The sequence below is a fragment of the Oncorhynchus clarkii genome, chromosome 27 (genome assembly GCF_045791955.1).
Source record: "Oncorhynchus clarkii lewisi isolate Uvic-CL-2024 chromosome 27, UVic_Ocla_1.0, whole genome shotgun sequence".
Lineage (NCBI taxonomy): Eukaryota > Metazoa > Chordata > Actinopteri > Salmoniformes > Salmonidae > Oncorhynchus > Oncorhynchus clarkii.
In genome coordinates, this window is record NC_092173.1 from 19,386,036 (window position 1) to 19,407,520 (window position 21,485).

At 43.8% G+C, this 21,485-nt stretch overlaps 3 protein-coding genes across 3 annotated transcripts in view; 2 read left to right on the plus strand and 1 right to left on the minus strand.

Annotated features, from left to right (window-relative positions):
- The first annotated feature begins 7,767 nt into the window (after nt 1-7,767).
- On the plus strand, nt 7,768-13,476 carry LOC139386074 (DEAH (Asp-Glu-Ala-His) box polypeptide 40). The gene is made up of 17 exons (XM_071131496.1): nt 7,768-8,169; nt 8,317-8,462; nt 8,660-8,779; nt 8,935-9,171; nt 9,635-9,701; nt 9,790-9,921; nt 10,112-10,211; nt 10,307-10,393; nt 10,480-10,662; nt 10,784-10,864; nt 11,089-11,246; nt 11,362-11,476; nt 11,588-11,696; nt 11,813-11,907; nt 11,990-12,059; nt 12,179-12,407; nt 12,682-13,476. The coding sequence occupies exons 1-17, from the start codon at nt 7,992-7,994 to the stop codon at nt 12,801-12,803; spliced, it is 2,229 nt and encodes a 742-aa protein (XP_070987597.1). The 5' UTR covers nt 7,768-7,991; the 3' UTR covers nt 12,804-13,476.
- Nucleotides 13,477-13,575: 99 nt separating this feature from the next.
- Nucleotides 13,576-18,326, plus strand: LOC139386242 (ribosomal RNA-processing protein 8-like). Its single transcript, XM_071131735.1, has 8 exons — nt 13,576-13,727; nt 13,984-14,106; nt 14,266-14,557; nt 14,648-15,557; nt 15,718-15,847; nt 15,960-16,066; nt 17,619-17,715; nt 17,809-18,326. The coding sequence occupies exons 2-8, from the start codon at nt 14,002-14,004 to the stop codon at nt 17,923-17,925; spliced, it is 1,758 nt and encodes a 585-aa protein (XP_070987836.1). The 5' UTR covers nt 13,576-13,727; nt 13,984-14,001; the 3' UTR covers nt 17,926-18,326.
- Nucleotides 18,327-18,425: 99 nt separating this feature from the next.
- Nucleotides 18,426-21,485, minus strand: part of LOC139385721 (dynein heavy chain domain-containing protein 1) — a 47,760-nt gene continuing 44,700 nt past the window's right edge. The window contains exons 41-45 of the mRNA XM_071131002.1: nt 20,716-20,941; nt 20,217-20,308; nt 19,778-19,927; nt 18,945-19,567; nt 18,426-18,834 (exon numbers count right to left, since the gene is read on the minus strand). Coding sequence (XP_070987103.1) covers nt 18,454-18,834; nt 18,945-19,567; nt 19,778-19,927; nt 20,217-20,308; nt 20,716-20,941 — 1,472 coding nt within the window. The 3' untranslated portion in view covers nt 18,426-18,453. The remainder of the gene's footprint in view (nt 18,835-18,944; nt 19,568-19,777; nt 19,928-20,216; nt 20,309-20,715; nt 20,942-21,485) is intronic.

Sequence of the window (21,485 nt, forward strand, 5' to 3'; positions counted from 1 at the left end):
GACATCTGTCCGGGAGCAACCTCTCACTACCTCCAACTCTCCCGTGTGCTGCCCTCCTGGCAGCTTTATGGGCCTTGTATGGCTGGTGAGCAATCAGCCCCTTGATTACTCACCAGCCTCATTCAGCCCCAATTATTTTATTTATTTATCCATTATTTTACCAGGTAAGTTGACTGAGAACACATTAGATATCGTTCGGTGCCATTATCTCATGTGAGAGACAGACCGGTTCCTTGTCTTTTCTGTTAGCTACTAAGTAGGCTAACTATTTCCGCTAAAATTAAATCTCTTTATTTTTTTTGCTGTAGCACTTAAAGGCTGACGTTATCATGACTTTTATTCCAATGTGCCAGGGAGATATTGACAGTGGTCATCAAGGCTATGGTCGATGATGGCCAAGTTGAGATCACCAAGAGATTGCCTCTCATCTTTAAAATGCCAACTGGCATCCTGAAAGTTAACAAAATATTTGCCTTAATGTAATATAATACAAAGGTTGCATTGTGGAAAGAATGTATTCAGCAGCATTATAGTGTGAAATTATATCAGTTATCAACAGTCTGTAAACATTCCCTTCAGAGGAAATCAGCAAAGTTGACAATCCACCATCGAGAAGTTCTCTTGGGCACCGAGACAAGGGTTCATCATTATCATTTTCCAGAATGGCACATCCCCCCAATCTGAACTTGGACACAGTCCAGATCCCCTCCAACCACAGCCCAAAATCACTCTGTTACCTTCCTCTTTCAATTCACCTACTGTGGCGTTCAATCACAGAGGTGTGTACCATTTAGATGGTCTATTTCTCTATCAGATCTATTTCCCTACCACGTCAAATTGATTTTTTTCCTTGGGCCTCCTTTCAGATTGTTGATGGAAAATGTTTTTGGTATCTCAGATTGTTCTGGCAATTCTTATATAGAAACTTAATTGTGAGGAAAATGTTTGACATGCTTCTTACATTTGTATCACACAAAGCATTTTTTAGAAACTCATGATGAAAGTGGCAATTTTGGGCCTTTTTTAGACCTAGACATGCCTCATGTAAGACCCTATGATCTGTGAACCGTACATGATACAGACAACATCTTGCTGTCATTATACACCTTATTGTGTGCTCAAATATAGAGTATGTATAGATTCTGAAATACAATGTTTTCCATTCATTTATTCAACATTTAAAATATTTATATCTCAAAAGTACCCTTTTTGATTTAGCTTATCTTCTGACATTTTGTATTTGTAAAATGGTCTATTGGGTGAACGTTGAGGCAGATCAACTTCTGCATAATAGTCAAGGATCCATATTTCGAGATACCCGATTTAGTTAAGAATCACAGTGATCCAGATGGTCATTTATAGTGTGGAAGATATAATGGAGTTACACCTGTATGTTTGCATGTAATTTCTCCCTTTCTAAGAATGACCTTCCACTGCAGCTATGCATTGAACAGCAGAGGTGGGACCAAGTCATTGTTTTACAAGTCACAAGTAAGTCTCAAGTCTTAGCACTCAGGTCCCAAGTCAAGAACGTCAAGTATCAAGTCAAGTCTCAAGTCTTTAACTTTGAGTTTCGAGTTCTAAACAAGTCATAATGTGCTCTTTTTTTCCACCTTTATTTAACCAGGTAGGCTAGTTGAGAACAAGTTCTCATTTATAACTGCGACCTGCGAAGCAAAGCAGTTCGACACATACAACAGAGTTACACATGGAATAAACAAACATACAGTCAATAATACAGTAGAAAAGTATATACAGTGTGTGCAAATGAGGTAAGATAAGGGAGGTAAGGCAATAAATAGGCCATGGTGGCGAAGTAACAATATAGCAATAAAACACTGGAGTGATAGATGTGCAGGAGATGAATGTGCTACGCGTGCTCTTCACCAAATGTAATACAATTTCATATTTTTAACAAGAGTAATAATTAGTATATTACATTTATGCAAATCATGAATGCTTTTAAAAATATCTATATATTTATTACTTTCCAAATAAACGGTATATTTACACGGAAATACTGACTCGAGTCCAAGTCATGTGACTTGAGTCCACACCTCTGTTGAACAGTGTGTGAGAACTCAGCATGGAGACCCAAAAAGAGGAAGCAAAGGAGGATTACCCACTACCAGCACTAAAGAGTGAGGGAATTCTACAGGCTGAGCTGAGGTTTGCCAAAGGTAATGTGAATTTGTTGATGCAAGGACATCAGTTCAACATTTAGTTGTATTGTGTGTTCAAGGTTTTTATTTGTCATGTTTTAATACAAAAACATGAATTGTGTATTTCCAGTGCACACACATTAAAACTATTTAATAGGTTCAGCCAATTGCTATATATTGGGAGCAATTTGACTCTTGGTCGTGTTCTCTCCCCAGACTCCTGTTACATTGTCTCAGGATGGTAAGTTGGTAGTTGAAGATATTCCTCTAGTGGTGTGGGGGCTGTGCTTTGGCAAAGTGGGTGGGGTTATATCCTGCTTGTTTGGCCCTGTCCGGGGGTATCGTCGGATGAGGCCACAGTGTCTCCCCACCCCTCCTGTCTCAGCCTCCAGTATTTATGCTGCAGTAGTTTATGTGTCAGGGGCTAGGGTCAGTCTGTTATATCTGGAGTATTTATCCTGTCTTATCCGGTGTCCTGTGTGAGTTTAAGTATGCTCTCTCTAATTCTCTCTCTCTTTTTCTCTCGTTCTTTCTCTCTCTCGGAGGACCTGAGCCCTAGGACCATGCCTCAGGACTACCTGGCCTGATGACTCCTTGCTGTCCCCAGTCCACCTGGCCCTGCTGCTGCTCCAGTTTCACCTGTTCTGCCTGCGGCTATGGAACCCTGACATGTTCACCGGATGCGCTACCTGTCCCAGATCTGCTGTTTTCAACTCTCTAGAGACAGCAGGAGCGGTAGAGATACTCTGAATGATCGGATATGAAAAACCAACTGACATTTACTCCTGAGGTGCCCACCTGTTGCACCCTCGACAACCACTGTGATTATTATTATTTGATCCTGCTGGTCATCTATGAACATTTGAACATCTTGGCCATGTTCTGTTATAATCGCCATCCAGCACAGCCAGAAGAGGACTGGCCAGCCCTCATAGCCTGGTTCTGCTCTAGTTTTCTTCCTAGGTTCTGGCCTTTCTAGGGAGTTTTTCCTAGCCACTGTGCTTCTACACCTGCATTGGTTGCTGTTTGGGGTTTTAGGCTGGGTTTCTGTACAGCATTTTGTGACATCAGCTGAGAAGGGCTTTATAAAGGAATTTGATTGATTTCTTGACTTATCATCAAAGCGATGTAAAGTGTTTACTTTGCTTTGGAATAGGTCCCATTCTCTGGATACATGTGTTATCAATAAGTCCCAAGTCTATTCTCCCTAGAGTGGCTCATTTCAATAAGCATTTTCTACAGCTGGCCATGCTTTCCACCTGGCTACCCCTACCCCGGCCAGCAGCTCTGGACCCCCCGCAGAAACTTGCCCAAGTCCCACCTGCTTCTCCTTCACCCAAATCCAGACAGCTGATGTTCTGAAAGAGCTGCAAAATCTGGATCCCTACGAAGCAGCTGGGCTAGACAATCTGGACCCTCTCTTTCTAAAATTATCTGCAGAAATTGTTGCAACCCCTACTACTAGCCTATTCAACCTCTCTTTCGTATCGTCTGAGATCCCCAAAGATTAGAAATCTGCCGCAGTCATCCCCCTCTTCAAAGGGGGAGACACTCTAGAACCAAACTGTTATAGACCCATATCCATCCTGCCCTGCCTTTCTAAAATCTTTGAAAGTCAAGGTCCTAAACTATATCATAACCGCCATCAATAAAAGACAGTACTGTGCAGCCGTCTTCATCGACCTGGCCAAGGCTTTCGACTCTGTCAATCACCGCATTCTTATCGGCAGACTCAATAGCCTTGGTTTCTCAAATGACTACCTCGCCTGGTTCACCAACTACTTCTCAGATAGAGTTCAGTGTGTCAAATCGGAGGGCCTGTTGTCCGGACCTCTGGGAGTGCCTCAGGGTTCAATTCTCGGGCGATTCTTTTCTCTGTATATATCAATGATGTTGCTCTTGCTGTGGGTGATTCCCAGATCCACCTCTACGCAGACGACACCATTCTGTATACATCTGGCACTTCTTTGGACACTGTGTTAACAAACCTCCAAACAAGCTTCAATGCCATACAACACTCCTTCCGTGGTCTCCACCTGCTCTTAAACGCTAGTAAAACTAAATGCATGCTTTTCAACCGTTCACTGCTCACACCTGCCCGCTCGACTAGCATCACTGCTGGACGGTTAAACATCAACATCATATTAAACATTTCTAATCCAAAATTAAATCTAGAATAGGCTTTCTATTTCGCAACAAAGCCTCCTTCACTCACGCTGCCAAACATACCCTAGTAAAACTGACTCTCCTACTGATCCTCATCTTCAGCGATGTCATTTACAAAATAGTCTCCATTACTCTACTCAGCAAACTGGATGCAGTCTATCACAGTACCATTCGTTTTGTCACCAAAGCCTCATATACCACCCTCCACTGCCAGAGGTCCGGACAACAGGCCCTCCGATTTGACACACTGAACCCTGTCTGAAAAGTAGTTGGTGGACCAGACGAGGCAGTCATTTGAGAAACCAAGGCTGTTGAGTCTGCCGATAAGAATGTGGTGATTGACAGAGTCGAAAGCCTTGGCCAGGTCGATGAAGATGGCTGCACAGTACAATCTTTTATCAATGGCGGTTATGATATCGTTTAGTACCTTTAGCGTGGCTGAGGTGCACCCGTGACCAGCTCGGAAACCGGATTGCACATCGGAGAAGGCACGGTGGAATTTAAAATGGTCAGTGATCTGTTTATTAACTTGGCTTTTGAAGACTTTAGAAAGACAGGGCAGGATGGATATAGGTCTATAACAGTTTGGGTCTAGAGTGTCACCCCCTTTGAAGAGGGGGATGACCGCGGCAGCTTTCCAATCTTTAGGAATCTCGGACGATACGAAAGAAAGTTTGAACAGACTGGTAGTAGCGGTTGCAACAACGGTGGATAATGTTAGAATGAGAGGGCTTGTGAATGTTGACCTGTTTAAAGGTCTTACTCACATCGGCTACGGAGAGCGTGATCACACAGTCGTCCGGAACAGCTGGTGCTCTCATGCATTTTTCAGTGTTACTTGCTTCAAAGAGAGCATAGAAGTAATTTAGCCCGTCTGGTAGGTTTGTGTCACTGGGCAGCTCGTGGCAGTGCTTCCCTTTGTAGTCTGTAATAGTTTGCAAGCCCTGCCACATCCGACAAGCGTCGGAGCCAGTGTAGTACGATTCCATCTTAGTCCTGTATTGACGCTTTGCCTGTTTGATGGTTCGTCGGAGGGCATAACGGGATTTTCTTATAAGCTTCCAGGTCAGAGTACCGCTCCTTGAAAGTGGCAGCTCTACCCTTTAGCTCAGTGTGGATGTTGCCTGTAATCCATGGCTTCTGGTTGGGGTATTTAGGTTAGGCTATTTCCAACAGCACCTGGAAAGGCGTGCTGAGAATGGACAAGCAAAATATTTTGTACCCCTGCCTTTGACAAAGTGGGCACTGCTTATCAGAGGGCATCAGCGCTCACATAAAAAGCCCATATGCCACAGGTTGTGAGAAATTGGCCAGAATATTTGGCCAGAATTATGTGAGGTTTTATGTGTTGTTGTTGGAGGTGCCTCTTGGTCAATTTAGCTCGGAAAAGGCAGCCCTCATCAATACTGAAACAATTGGCTCATTGTTGCAATCGAACCCTTGTATGTTAATGCTATTCTACGTTTTCTCATGAATTTTTGCATATTATTAAATTTAATCGTTGAAAACTGTGCATTTAAGCAATACTTCTGCAGTGACTATTCAGACGAAAAGTGTGTCCCGAACGAGGTGGTGGGGAAGATGGCGGAAACGGACGCTGAAGTGGATTGTGAATCTAATGGCGGTTGAATCAAGGAGAATTGGAGTATTGTCCAAACGTATGGAAAACGGAGTAATGTATAGTGCTGAGAATGTCCTTTTCTATCTTGTTGGAGTACGGTTTCTTAATGAGGAGCAGTTGATTGAAATACCAATCTTGAATAATCCATTTGAGCTATTCAAACTGGTGGAGAGAGTGATGGGTAAAGGAAATCTGTGAGAATCACGAGAGGTGGGCTTATTTGTTTTTTTTGTACATCTGCGTCTCACCCGATTTGATAAATCTGACATGCTGACCAAACCAGACGCGCTCGTGTACATGTTGAAGCAATCAGGACATGCAGGTTGAAATATCTTAACAAACTCTGAACCAATTACATTAATTTGGGGACAGGTTGAAAATCATTAAACATTTATGGCAATTTAGCTAACTAGCTTGCTGTTGCTAGCTAATTTGTCCTGGGATATAAACACTGGGTTGTTATTTTACCTGAAATGCACAAGGTCCTCTACTCCGACAATTAATTCACAGATAAAACAGTAAACCAAATTAATTTCCCATAATCACTCCTCCTTCCTACAGGCTTCTATTTCTTCTTTAGACTTTATATGGTGCATTACTACAACCGACTGGAGTGTGGACGTCAGTTCATCTTTCAATCACCCACGTGGGTATATGCTCTTAAAAACCAATGAGGAGATTTGAGAGGCAGGACTTGCAACGTGTTGAGCGTCACAAATATAACCAACTTCTATTTTAACGCATGGCCACTCAGGTGCTCACTGTCGCAATGATTGAATAACATGTATGTGTACATTTATTTTGCAACGAACGTGACGCGAGTGGTGTGATCAGCATGTGATGGGTCGTGTGTGTCTCTTCGGAACAGTGCACCCTTCAAGGGGGTAATATCTGGCGTTTCGTGGGAAGTCAATGTTGAAGAGATGAAAAATATTCCCGGAGTGATTGATGCACATCGGATAAATCCTGTGGTGAATGGTGAAAAGGTGAATAGTTTATCTGTTATTTTGTTTTTTGACAAGAAGTCTCTCCCTACTCAAGTGTAGCTGGGGTATATAAACTACAGAGTCTTATTCCAAGACCAATGCAGTGTGATCACTGTAAAGTTTTTGGTCATGTTTCAAGTGTTTGCAGAAGGGAGAAACCGAGATGTCCAAGTTGTGGAAAATATAATATAATGTGTTATAAAGTGATGAAAATGTGACATGTTGCAATTGTGGTGAGAACCGTGAAGCCACGTATTTTGAATGCTCCACAATGGTGAAAGAAAATGTGGTGGCCAAAGTCAGGGCTGTCCAGAGCATTTCATATGCAGCAGCTGTTAAAAGGTTTGAGTTTGAATGGTGCTCCTGAAGAGTCCATGGTGGTGGATAAGCCTCCACTGCAGGCTGCAGGGGTTGCCTTTCACCAGCAGGACCCTGATATTTTAAAGGTTAAGAGGGTGGACTTTGTGGCTTTGTTGATTAATGGCACTGCCAAAGTGGAGAAAAGGTCCAGGAAAATATAGAGTTATTTGGGAAATTCTCACAAGCTGTACCACCCTCTCAGGCCCTAAAGCCTGATAAGGCACATATGGAGATTTGAAAGAAGGAAGAAGTGTAAGTTTTGTTTTTGTCAATTTACTATTTTTATTTGGGTTCATTTTTACCTTTTTTTTTCAACCCGTCCAGCTGGTTGCGGCAATACACCTTTTGGGGTTGGAGTCCGCCATAAAACCCACAGACGAAGAAGAATACTTTTTCAGATTTGGGGAAGCGGCTTAAAATATAACGTCAGGGTAATTTGCCAACGACAGGGACCAATGAAAACTCAGAATGCATTGCGTCCGGAAGTTGCTGTGTTTCGTCGTTTTGCTGACGGAAACGTGTGTAACTTAGAATCTTTACGACCTAAAAGTTAGAATATTGTGTCGGAGAGTCAACTCTATATAAGTGAGCAGTTATGTGTTTACTCTTTGTTAGTGTATGCGTGTAATATACGCTATTTGAACCAGCTTTTGTCATCATTCTCCTTCGTGTAGTTGAACAACAATAGAGTCCATCATGTCGAAAAGGACGAAGTGGGATACCAAGGGAGATTTAGACGAATCAAAGAACCTGCCGATCTATCAACACAAGGCCACACTTCAGCAGGCTGTCAAAGACAATTCATTCTTGGTTGTCACTGGCGAGACTGGCAGTGGGAAAACGACTCAACTTCCCCAGTACTTGCATCAAGCAGGTACGTTTGTACCATGGGACCTGTGTCTACAGAATAGAAAATTGACTCGAAAGCTCTATACCCTTTATTATAGCCTTCGTGTATGAGCTGTCCTTATAGAGAGGTTTGAAAGGTTTGGGTAGGTGTTAAGTTGTATTTCTTGTGTAGGATTTTGGGGTAATGGCAAGATTGGCATCACCCAGCCTCGGAGAGTAGCAGCCATCACTGTAGCCCAGAGGGTATCACAGGAGATGCACTGCAGTCTGGGTAGGGAGGTCGGATACCAAGTGCGCTTCGATGACTGCACGACACAGGTGAGAGAGCTCCATGACACCTACCTAGTTGTCTGCTTAAATTGATACTTCACATAAATTATTAGATACGCTTATATTTTAGGCACCTTGAAAGTGTTCTATGGGGTCTACATATTTTCACTTGAATGTAAAGATAATTAGATTGTAGTGTATATAAGCAAATGTGTGTCCCTGAAAGGAGGTTTGTGTTTTGTCAGGACACGGTGGTGAAGTACATGACGGATGGCTGTCTGCTGAGAGAGATCCTGGCAGACCCTGTTCTGTCTCAGTACAGTGTGGTCATTTTGGATGAAGCCCATGAGAGGAGCCTTAACACTGTCAGTAATAGAGCCAACTACTTGAAAACAGTCATCTGATTATATCCCCAGCTCCATCCCTCAGTCGTATACCAAAACAAGTGGTGGGGCTGCTGTTTTTCTGAAAAACAAATCCCAAATGATTAAACAGTTGTGTACTATGTGCTTTACTGCAGGACATTTTGCTGGGTCTGTTGAAGCAGACCCTCTCCAGTCCAGATAAGGCCTCTAAGGGTCGCTCTGTCCCCCTGAAGGTGGTGGTAATGTCAGCCACACTGGAGACAGACAAGCTCTCTGTGTTCCTGGGAGGCTGTCCTGTCTTCACCATCCCTGGAAGAACCTTTCCCGTCACCTCCAAGTTTAGCTGTGCCATAGGACCAAAAGATACAGAGAGCTCTGTTTACGTTAAAGAGGTAGGGAGTGAGCTTGCTTATACTGACGTAGGCCTACTGTTAGTATAGTGTATAGTATAATGAAATTCAGTGATTGTATCACCCCAGGATTTAGCTAATTTAAACTCTGCCATCAACACCATTTAATACTGCATACTCCTTGCTTTACATTTACATTTTAGTCATTTAGCAGACGCTCTTATCCAGAGCAGCATATAGTTAGTGCATTCATCTTAAGATAGCTAGGTTGGACAACCACATATCTTAGTCATTGTAAGTACATTTTTCTTCAATTAAGTAGCTATCAGAGAAGTCATTGCTTGTAGAAAAAATAAAAAAGTAAAGCTGTGAGTGTTAGTTCACAAAAGGCAAAGTTGTTTATTTGATATTTTTTTTTGCTCAATGTAGATTGTCTCTACTAAAATGTCTGTAAACAAATATGGGGGAAAACTTTGAGTATGAACAAACCTCTTGTCTGTGACAGGTTGTCAAGGTGGCATTGGATGTGCACACCAGTGAGATGGCTGGGGATATCCTTGTGTTTTTAACAGGTAACCTAATGATAATCTACACATTATCTCCAGAATATGAATGTACTGATTACGGTTTAAAAAATTTCAATACAACTGTTTATAACAGGACAGTCTGAGATTGAGAAGGCCTGTGACATGCTGTATGAGAAGGCTGAATCCATAGACTACCGTTACGATGTGCAGGACCATAAAGTGGAGGGGCTGCTGATCCTGCCCCTGTACGGATCTATGCCCACTGGTAGGGTTTGGTGCACTGTCCGAGTACCCCTCACTGTGACATTCACACATAGAAAGACAAATTGAGTTTCCTTTCACACCCAAGTGGACACAGTTTAGCATGCCATTGGCTTGCTTAATCAAAAGTATAAAGTCATGACTCATTTAAACTCCTTTTTAAATAATATGAATGATTTGTGTCCTTCTCACAGATCAGCAGAAGCAGATCTTCCAGCCTCCCCCTCCAGGTATAAGGAAATGTGTGGTGGCCACCAACATTGCAGCAACGTCCCTCACCATCAATGGAGTAAAGTGAGTCACCATAAGGCTTATCAGAGCAGCATAGAGCAATATTTATCCACAGAATGGCAAGGCCTCAAATTTCATGACTCATTTGTTCACTGCAGGTATATTGTTGACAGTGGGTTTGTGAAGCAACTCAACCACAACTCACGGGTTGGTATGGACATCCTCGAAGTGGTTCCGATTTCAAAGTAAGTCCCAGGAAGTCCCTGTTTCAGTCTGCTTCCTTTTGTTTCATGCCTAATGAACAGGACTTTAATGTTGTGTGGTGTTGTAGGAGCGAGGCCCTGCAGAGAGCGGGCCGGGCAGGGAGAACCTCCGCCGGGAAGTGCTTCCGGATCTACAGTCCGGCGTTCTGGGAGAAGTGCATGCCGGAGTACACAGTTCCAGAGATCCAGAGGACCAGTCTCACCGCTGTCATCCTCACACTCAAGTGCCTGGGAGTTCATGATGTCATCAAGTAGGTACAGCTCCACTTTCTCAAGTGCTCAGAGAAACCAGTGTTCGTTTTTGAGACTGTTGATAATACAATACAATCCAACAAGTCATTTGAGGCCATTGTTGCTTGGTGTCTCTCTAAGGTTCCCTTACCTGGACCGTCCAGAGGAGAGGTTCATCCTAGAAGCATTGAAACAGCTTTACCAATGTGACGCCATCGACAGGTGAGAGATATAGACATACTGTATATCCGTGTACATCTGTCATTGTTTATACTAATCTTCACCAGATACATCTACAGCCACATAGGGATACAACTCTGCTGTTTTCACCATCAATAACAGGGGAACCTACCACATACAGTACTGGCAGTTCTTCATGACTATCATAACTCAATCTTTAATAGCACTTGTTATCTTCTATCAATATCCCACTCCCCTGTCTGTAGGAGAGGTAAAGTGACCCGGCTTGGTGAGCTGATGGTAGAGTTCCCCCTGCCCCCAGGGCTGACCCGGGCCTTGCTCCAGGCTGCCTCCCTGGGCTGTGAGGACCTCCTGCTGCCTGTAGCTGCCATGCTGTCTGTGGAGAACATTTTCATCAGGCCAGGTGGACAATAGCGGCCTGAGGCGTTGGTTTAATCAATGAAGATGTGGTTATGTCAGAAATACATATGTATGCATCATGGTTCTAATCTAAATGTTTGACATTGCTCTCTCTGCAGGCCATCCAGAGAAGCAGAAGGAGGCAGATAAGAAGCACAGGCAGTTGGGTGTGCAGGCGGGCAGCTGTAATGACTTCACCATGCTGCTCAGTGTGTTTGAGAAGTGCAAGGCCAGGTTTACAATATTAACTCCTCTTAATGTATTTAATAGGCTCAATTATATGTTCACTGCATTCATGTTCATGGGTCTCCATCTAACGTGAGCTTGTTTTGCTGCCTACTGTAGTGATGCCCCTTCAGCATGGTGTAAAGACAACTATATACACTGGAGGGCGCTAAAGTCAGCCTTCAGCGTGGAGACCCAGCTCAGAGAGATCCTCCTAAGACTACAAAAGGTCAGTTTGTTGTTTGTTTACATATCTTATTAGTTTTGGTGTGGCTAAAACTATGATGTGAAGCTCTGACCATTATATGTACAGATTTATAATCAGGGTATGTGTGTCGTTTCCAGAAGAGAGATTTCCCTATGGAGAAGTTTAATGGAAATAAGAGTGAGCTGTTCAGGAGATGTCTATGCACTGGTTACTTCACCAATGTGGCAAGAAGGTACGGCTTGTTTAAAAAAAAAAAATCCCAGTTATGTTAAAAAGTCAAGAAAGATAACCACAACATTTTTGAGTTCTCTCAGGTCAGTTGGGAAGGTGTTTTGCACAATGGATGGGCATGGATCCATGGTTCACATTCATCCATCATCAACGGTAAAGACTTCCAGGACTATATTCTGATCAATTCAGAACACTCCATAAAATCCCCAAAATGCATTTTACACATCAGTCCCCATCGCTCTGTGTGATAACCTGATTCCCCCTCCCCATAGCTCTTTGACCAGGAGGCCCAGCTGGACTGGGTGATCTTCCATGATTTGCTGGTCACTTCGCGGATTTACATCCGGACGGTGTGCCCCATCCGCTATGACTGGGTGAAGGACCTGCTTCCTAAGCTCCATGAGGTGGATGTGTACGAGCTGAGCAGCGTGGCCAGAGAGGAGGTGACGGACGAGGAGGTGGCCAAGTGGGTGACCAAGGAAGCAGCTAAAAGACAAACTGGTGGGTGATGGACTCTGGTGATGAGTATGAATTCACTGGTATAGAAAAAAATTATGACATTTGATGTTTCTGTAGCTGCTCCTTTATCATTCAAAATCCTCTAATTGGAGCAAAGATCTTTTAAATGGAAAATGTAATGAGCATTCCTATTGGACAAGCTAAGTTACTGTAGTGCCTCTTCTGTTCCTTCCAGGCCCCCCAGGTGATCCGTATGCTTGTTGTGTCTGCTTGACAATCTAATAGAGGTTATTCTGTGTGTTTGGTTTATTTACAGGGGGGTCTGCTGAAGACGTGTTCAAGAAATTGGAGAAACGGAACGATGAAAGCTCTGTGAGTGATGCCCGTGCTCGCTACCTACAGAGAAAACAGGAGCGGCAACAAGGCAAAGCATCGTGAGAGAGGAGGACGACATTGGACACTTATCCTCAGGGGAAGAAAGACTCAGTTATTGGACTGACCAGGATATAATAATCTCCACTCAGGGGTTAAAAGCCTGTCTGTTATAATAAACTGCACAGGTGTTGTTCTGAACAATGTTTTACAACACAGAAATCTGAGAGTTCAGGGTCAAACATGGTCCTCGGTAGCTCAGCTGGTAGAGCATGGTGCTTGTAACACCAGGGTAGTGGGTTTGATTCCTGGGACCACCCATATGCAAAATGTATGCATGCATGACTGTAAGTCACTTTGGATAGAAGTGTCTGCTAAATGGCATTTATTATTATTATATTTAAACATACATCAATAATGGACTAGGTGCAGATAATGAATTATTGTAGTCATATCAAATGTCTACTAATGCAGATGTTTTATGCTATGTTTTCTTTTAGTGGTATATTTATCTTTTAGTTTCATACTTATCAACGTTTTTGTCTTGAGTAAATATTGCCACTGGAGGGCCTCTGCAACCGTTCTCTACTGGTTTTAGGACCGTTACAGAATCGCATACAGTTTTCAATATGTCATCCAACAGTGTTGTCAAATCAGCACATTAGAGAACAGGATAACCACGGGCCATTTATTTTGTACAACTCTGCCTCTTATGTAATAAAGGTTCATTTCGTATTTCCATTGCTTCATTATTATTATCGTATTTTTGTGTGCTCCATTTATAGTCAAAAAACCCAGATAAGACTCATATACCATCAACCATTGCGGAGAGACTTGCGTCATTCACATGCGCCTGTTTTGGAACGGCCACGCGCGAGCCTAACGTGGCTTAACTAAATTGGCGATATCCACCGATTACCTTCTAAACATACACATTGGATCGATTCAATTAAGTCCAGTAACATCTCGTTTTGATAAGTAATCTGACAGGTGAGTGAAGTTGTCTTCTCTGCATCGCAATGAACGTTGCTAGCAGTTTTGACGTATGGCTGCCAAATAAGGTAGTCTGATATAACGCTAGCGAAGGCTAGCTAGTTAGCTTGTTCGATATAAGCAGGTTAGCGTTGTCAGCTTTTCTGGAATCTACTGCCAGTACTGAAAAACAAATCACACAAGTCTAGAGACCATTTATTCTAATACACGTGCGTTCTTGTTTACTTGCTCACTCTGTGCATTACCGTTTTAGTTACAGTGCTGGTGAAGCATGTTGTTTGCAGAGGAGGATGAGTGGAACGATGACCCAGAAGCCAAAGTTCTGACCAAGACGGTCATCAGCAGTTTCAAACTGTCTGAAAGGACCAATATCACGGTTAGATGCCATCTCAATCTTCTTTATAATTAAAATGTACCTATGTAAGCCAAGCCAGGCATAACTCACTCTGCCAGTGACCACATATTAAAATAGAGGGTTACATTTAGGTTTACACTGGTATTCGGTTTGACACTGTCATTATGCTTTTCCGAACAGCCAAAAAGTATTGGGAAGAAAAAGAGTTTGTTACGGACCCTCCAAACACTGGGGTCAGTACCAAACTGGAACAAGAGCAATAGTGCCCCTCATGAAGCAGGCAGTGACAGCGATATAGAGGACATACTGACACCACACACCAAGAGGAAGAAGAAGAGAAGCAAAAGAGGACGCAAGAAAGTAGCCGCTTCAGGAGAAGAGGCAGAGGTCATTGGAGATCTGGGTACCAAGGAGAAGGCTGCAGTGCCTGTTGTTAAGCAGCTAATAAAAGCAAAGAAACCACTAAAAGCAGGTGAGTTGTTTCACAAACAACTGTCAATTGAGTAAACAGGATTGTCTTAAGTTGAAAAGATGTTTGAGGTTGTCTTTCTCTATTTCCTAGAGTTCAAAAAGGTAAAGAATACAGAGTCCATTCAGGGCGGTAGTAAACAAGATTCAAAATCTATCAAGGATGAAGAAAAAGCTGCAGCAGATGCTGAGATTGAAAGATTAAACCGAAAGCAATGGAAAAACAAGATGAAGAACAAGAAGAAATGTAAAAACAAGTTCAAAATTCAAAATGGAGAGAATACCACTCCCCCAGAGACCTCTGTGCAAAAGGACACAGAAGATGGACCAAAAGCAGCATCTGATGTGAACAGGGAAACAGCGGTTGTCCAGACACCGCAACGCCAGACAAAGAAAAACAAACCGCAGAAAGAGGGTGAGCGTAAAACACAGAAAAGTAAAAAGGTTCCTGAGGGAAAAGAGATTGCTTCCACTCCAGGCACAGTAACAGTCCAAAACAATAAGAACTTTTCACAGAAAAAGAGCAAGGGGGGCAGTCAAGTAAAAGCAGTGCCACTCGGTAACTCTAAACCCCCAGGTGAAGAGGAGAAACTTCAGATGGTTAGGGAGGAGCAGAACCCAGAGCTGCATGGCAGTAAGAGAAGGAAACAGGAGGAGAGCAAAGAGCAGGACCGCAGGAGAGAGAAGCTCAGGAGAATGCTCCATGGCCAGAGCCCGGAAAAGAAAAAGCTACCTGCAGAGCAGGAGGAGACACTCACCATAGAGGTGAAAGAGGCTTCTGCAGACCGCTCGGCTGCTCTGAGGTCCCGCATGGAGCAGCGTTTGGAGTCAGCGCGGTTCCGTTATATTAACGAGGTTCTGTACACCACGTCTAGTGGGGAGGCTAAACGCATGTTCAGACAGGATCCCGAGGCCTTCGGCATCTACCACAGGGGCTTCACGGCACAGGTCCAGCGCTGGCCAGCTAATCCTGTTGACGCCATAATCTCCTACATACGCCAAAAGTGAGTTGTGTTATGCCTCTCTGACCCGAACATACTTTCAGTATTTGCAATAAGTCTGTTTGCATACTTTTTGTATTTTTCTTGTCTTGGTTCTGGGGTGGGGGATCCACATTGAAATAGTGTGTGGCTTTCTTTGTAAGACCATTTGTGTTGATTCTAGGCCTGCCTCTCTGGTGGTGGCAGATTTTGGCTGCGGCGACTGCAAAATTGCGCTGAGCGTGAAGAACGAAGTGCACAGTTTTGACTTGGCACTTATCAGTGACCGTGTAACTGTCTGTGACATGGCTAATGTGAGTCCAACTTTACCTTGATGCTGAATGTGTTCTTTCATCCATGCCTGTTTTCCTATGCAGTCGGTGTTCTTTCTGTAATAATGTCTATTGTTTTCTCACCTGTCTGCAGGTACCTCTCAAGGATGGCACTGTGGACATAGCTGTATTCTGTCTCTCTCTTATGGGGACCAACCTTGGGGATTTCCTAGTTGAGGCTAACCGTGTGCTGGTGATGGGGTAAGCGATATTATGCAGAAAAACAGAGCTGTGTTCCCACTTATTTTCCGTATTTATACAATACCAGTCAACACTTGACACACCTACTCATTCAATGGTTTTTCTTTATTTTCTACATTGTAGAATAATAGAAGACAAACTGAAATAACACATATGGAATCATGTAGTAAGAAAAAAAAAAGGTGTTAATTCAAAATGTATTTTAGATTCTTCAAAGTAGCCACCCTTTGCCTTGACAACATCTTTGCACACTGTTGGCATTCTCTCAACCAGCTTCATGAGGAATGCTTTTCCAAAAGTCTTGAAGGAGTTTCCACACATGCTGAACACTTTGTTGGCTGCTTTTCCTTCACTCTGCAGTCCAACTCATCCCAAACCATCTCAATTGGGTTGAGGTCTGGTGATTGTGGAGGCCAGGTCATCTGATGCAGTACTCCATTGCTCTCCTTTTTGGTCAAATAGCCCTTAGACAGCCTGGAGGGGTGTTTCGGGTCATTGTCCTGTTGAAAAACAAATGATAGTCCCACTAAGCGCAAACCAGATGGGATGGTGTATCGCTGCAGAATGCTGTGGTAGCCATGCTGGTTAAGTGTGCCTTGAATTCTAAACAAATCACTGACCGTGTCACCAGCAAAGCACCATCACACCACCTCCATGTTTCTCGGTGGGAACCACACATGCAGAGATAATCCGTTCACCTAGTCTCTGTCTCCCAAAGAAAGACACGGCAGTTGGAACCCAAAATCTCAAATTTGGACTCATCAGACCAAAGGATAGATTTCCACCGGTCTGTCTTCAATTGCTTGTGTTTCTTGGCCCAAGCAAGTCTCTTCTTCTTATTGGTGTCCTTTAGTAGTGGTTGCAGGAATTCAACCATGAAGGCCTGATTCACGTAGTCTCCTCTGAACAGTTGATGTTGAGATGTCTGTTACTTGAACTCTGTGAAGCATTTATTTGGGCTGCAATCTGAGGTGCAGTTAACTCTAATGAACGTAACTCTGCAGAGGTAGGTAACTCTGGGTCTTCCTTTCCTGAGAGCCAGTTTAATCATAGCGCTTGTTTTTTTTGCTGGTTCAAAGTTATTGACGTTTTCCGGATTGACTGACCATGTCTTGAAGTAATGCTTTTCTTGCCATAATATGGACATCTTCTGTATACCCCCCCCCCCCCGTCACAACACAACTGATTGGCTCAAACGCATTAAGATGTAAAGAAATTCCACAAAATATATTTTAAGAAGGCACACCTTTTAAATTAAATGCATTCCAGGTGACTACCTCATGAAGCTGGTTGAGAGAATGCCAATAGTGTGCAAAGCTGTCATCAAGGTGGCTACTTTGAAGAATCTCAAATATAAAATATATTTAGATTTGTTTAACACTTGGTTACTACATGATTCCATGTGTTATTTCATAGTTTGAAATAATTCTAAATTATTCTACAATGTAGAAAATAGTAAAAAATAAAGAGAAACCCTGGAATGAGTAGGTGTCCAAACCTTTGACTGGTACTGTATGTTTTCGTCATCAACACTTTGGGTCTTTTTTTGCAGGGGTATCCTGAAAATAGCAGAGGTGGCAAGCAGATTTGAGAATGTGCGGAACTTCATGGGTGCTTTGTCCAGCCTGGGATTCAAGTTGGTCACAAAGGCAAGGCAGTAATCATAGTAAACAGCGATGGTGCATGTTTTATGTGATATATTGTTACAATAACCTACCCTATTCATTTTGCTCCCTCCTTAGGACACAGAGAGTAGCCACTTTTACTCCTTTGAGTTTGAGAAGATCGCAGAAGCTCCAGAGAGGATAAAGAAGGCAGGAGGACTGGAGCTGAGGCCTTGTGTGTACAAGAAACGATGAGGGCAACATGGGAGAAACAGTTCCAAATGTACATGCCAAATGGCACTCTATTCCCTTTATACTGCACTGCTTTTGACCAGTGCCCATAGTTCTCTGGTCAAAAGTAGTGCACTATATAGGGAATAGGGTGCCGTTTGGGACATACCCCCGGGAGAGAAGTCAGTGACGAGGCAAGCAGGATGGACAGTAACATAAAAGGGCTCTTCTGCTGGTTGTTACTGTAAATATGAAAATAACTTTCATAGATGAGCTGGTAGTTTTGACCCCCAAACAATGTTTCAAGGGTTGTTGATATTCTCAAACCTTTTATGGGCTTTCAAATGTCTGTTTCAAAGACAAAACATGTTCAAAAGTTGTTGACATTACATTTATTTTGATTTAATAAAAAATATACCATTGCATTAAGTCTTATGCACAATTTCAGATTTAAAAAGCAAGAGGAATTATTTTTAAGTCTGTAAAAACCTTGTCTGTGTCTAGAAATAAGTGCGTCAGTATAATCGCAGCATTGAATTCTGCAGTCTAGTCTCACAGGGTACTCACAAGCCTCACTCTTCTTAGTGTACATAGCACAGGATCTAGCTTTGCCAATAGAGGGACACGAGTGATAACGTTATTCTCAGCCAGTTCCCAGTATCTACTGTCCCCATGCTCTCCGTCCAGATAGAGGGGACAGTGGTAGAGGGGCAGGGAGGAGGCGTTGCAGGGGGGGCTGTCTGGGGCTCGGACAGTGTCTGTGTTCCTCACCCGTGCTCTGACCCAGAGGAGGGGGAGCAGGCAGGGCTGGGGGGAGAGCGTGTCCTGCAGGGCTCCTAGCCGCGTATCCCACAGTGCCCCTCTCAGTTCTAGTCCACACAGATATACACCGCTCAGGGGAAGAGAGGCTGGGGATGTTGCAGCACTGAGCACCTAGCAAGACAAAGTAAAAGCAATAAATGGAATATCATTTTTTGTAGGTCTAATCCAATAAAAATGAGTGGTACTTGTAGCTTTGTGAGGCAGTTTAGAGATTATTGTACTTGGAAATGAAGAGAGATGTTGCTGATGTCCCTCTGCTTAGCATGGGCAGCCTCCCTGATTAACGCGCCCAGAAAGCCCCTGGCGTTGGAGAAGGCAGACAGGCGGTACGCATTGGAAGGACCATTGGTGGCCTTATCACATAGGTATGCCTTGAGCAGCTCCGCTCTCCTTTCTAAGCGGAACAGGCTTGAGACGGTCAGGAGAGAGGAGACAGTAGGCTTGCTGTTTCGCATGGGCTGGTTAAACTCAGAATGCAGGGAGGAAACCACATCAACCAGTCCGTCCCACTCTGCTTGGAGGAAGTAGCGTAGGGGTCCCAGGGATGGAGCTCCAACACTCACAACCCTGATGTCATCCTTGCGTCCCAGACTTTCCTTTAGGGCCAGTAGTCGGTCCCTGGCCTGGTTGAAGTCTGGCAGCAGAGCAGGGTGGGTCAGCTTGTTGGTGCTCCTGACCCTGCCAAAGGGCTTCTGGGAGTCTTGAAGCAGAGTGTTCAGGGTGTGGCTGTGAACCTTCACCAGCTCTTCTGCCAAACCAGCACTAAAGCCCAACACCAAGGGGTCGCTGGTGTTGGCCAAAGCCTGAACACGTTGCTCCAGACTTTGCAGCAGGCCTGATAAGTCTGCAGAGATGGCAAAATAAATGTTCCTAATTTACTCAGAAGAACAGATTCCTATGACTGACTGCTGAAGATTGAACATGTAAGTAGGGTAATGTACTTCAAATTCATAGGATATGAGTTAGTCTTTAATATAGTACATATATTTTGTTAGTGATGTAAGTAGGGTCTGTTGTGGCATTGAAGCTGGTTAATAGTGAAGTGTTTCAGTACCACAGCGGCTAGGTATGTGGATGATATCGGAGAGAGTGTGAGGCCCACTGCCCCAGAGAGGAGGTGTTGCTCTGAGACAGGCCCTAGACACACTCTCCACTGCCGCCAGGTCTGCCAGGTCTGCCACATGGCCTCCATACACCAGGTTGGCTATTAACAAACCAGAGCACAAAGGTCAAAATCAAATCTTTGTCCCAAATGGCTCCCTATTTAGTGCACTACTTTTGATGAGGGCTCTGGTCAAAAGTAGTACACTATGTAGGGAATACGGTGCTATTTGGGATGCATTCCCAAGAAATTATGTACTCGTATTTTCACAGAATATGAACAGTATGTTTACCATTGACAAATCCATTTCAATTTATGGAATGGTTCTTCATTTAGTTACCAGGGAGTCCTCAACTGTTACATAAGGTCTAAGTAGAGAAAGCAACGTTACCTGCTATGTACTCCAGCGCCCCAGTTGGGTTGCCACACACTTTGGCGATACGGACTTGAGCATCCACCAGCGCCAGCAGGTCCTCCTGAGTCCTTGAGAAAAAAAATAAAAACATCCTTAACATGCATATAACCAATGTTGTGGTAATAATATGTCCTATTCATCATCTATCATGAGAGTAAGTAAGCTTTGTCAGAGCCAGAATGGCCCATAGGGCATGAGCTCCAGTTTCTGTAGCGTGAGGCAGCTTGATGTACAGTACAGGAGGTTGGTGGGACCTTCATTTTGGAGAACGGGCTCTTGGTAATGATGGGAGTGGAATGGTATCAAAACATGGTTTCCAGGTGTTTGATGACATTCCATTAGATCTGTTCCGGCCATTATTATGAGCCTCAACAGCCTCCTGTGATGTACAGGTACACCCCCTTGACAGGACACTAGCCTGTCGCAGGGCTTTGTATCATCTGTCATCATGATAACCAATATATAGTCATCTCACCAGTGATAGATGTTTCCCTGGCCTAGGTGTTTGTATGCCTGTCGTTGCAGCAGGACAGAGTGCAGGATGGCAGAGCGCAGCATGGGTTCCATGGTGCAGGCTGTGACACCAGAGGTTGGGGCAGACGAAGTGACAGACACAACCTGACGCAGAGAAGAGCACAGCTCCTCCTTCACATCCCAAGGAGAGTCACAGACCAGACGCAGTGCACACACTCTCATTGACGCTGCCAGGGGGAGAGGACAATTAGTTTCAAATGGCACCCTATACAGTCTATATAGTATTTATGACTTGGCCATGCATCCCAAATAGCACCCCCACCCCCCAGGGGTAATGGTTAGAGAGTCGAGCCAGCAACCAGAGATTTGCCAGTTTGAATCCTGGGTCTGATGGAAAAAAATCTGACGTGAAGTGAGCTGGCATCCGGAGTGTTGCTGGTATCAAAGCCTAGATGCCATTGCCTGCCGTTGTGACCTTGAGCCCCCCCAACAACTGTCCCACAGGTGCCCAGTGTGATAGAAATGGAAAGGTAATTTCCGATTGACCCGACATGCAGTGTTTACCGTGAATGCAATCTCCGCCAATGTGGGAACATTCCCTTTAAATTTCAATTGGGCTTTTGTGCAGAAATTCTGCGACACCGATTGAATAGAGCCATTAATCTTTGACCAGGCGCCCATAGAGCTCTGGTCAAAAGTAGTTCACAATATATTTTGAATAGGGTGGCATTTGGGAAGTATCCTAAGACTTAACAGTCATAGAAAAATAGG

Excerpts from the sequence above, each read along its gene's own strand:
- LOC139386074 (XM_071131496.1), top strand. The coding sequence starts at position 7,992 with ATGTCGAAAAGGACGAAGTGGGATACCAAGGGAGATTTAGACGAATCA. Across the intron at positions 10,865-11,088 it reads CAATGTGACGCCATCGACAG|GAGAGGTAAAGTGACCCGGC; the intron begins GTGAGAGATATA and ends CCCTGTCTGTAG. Across the intron at positions 12,408-12,681 it reads AGCAGCTAAAAGACAAACTG|GGGGGTCTGCTGAAGACGTG; the intron begins GTGGGTGATGGA and ends GTTTATTTACAG.
- LOC139386242 (XM_071131735.1), top strand. The coding sequence starts at position 14,002 with ATGTTGTTTGCAGAGGAGGATGAGTGGAACGATGACCCAGAAGCCAAA. Across the intron at positions 15,558-15,717 it reads ATCTCCTACATACGCCAAAA|GCCTGCCTCTCTGGTGGTGG; the intron begins GTGAGTTGTGTT and ends TGTTGATTCTAG. Across the intron at positions 16,067-17,618 it reads AACCGTGTGCTGGTGATGGG|GGGTATCCTGAAAATAGCAG; the intron begins GTAAGCGATATT and ends CTTTTTTTGCAG.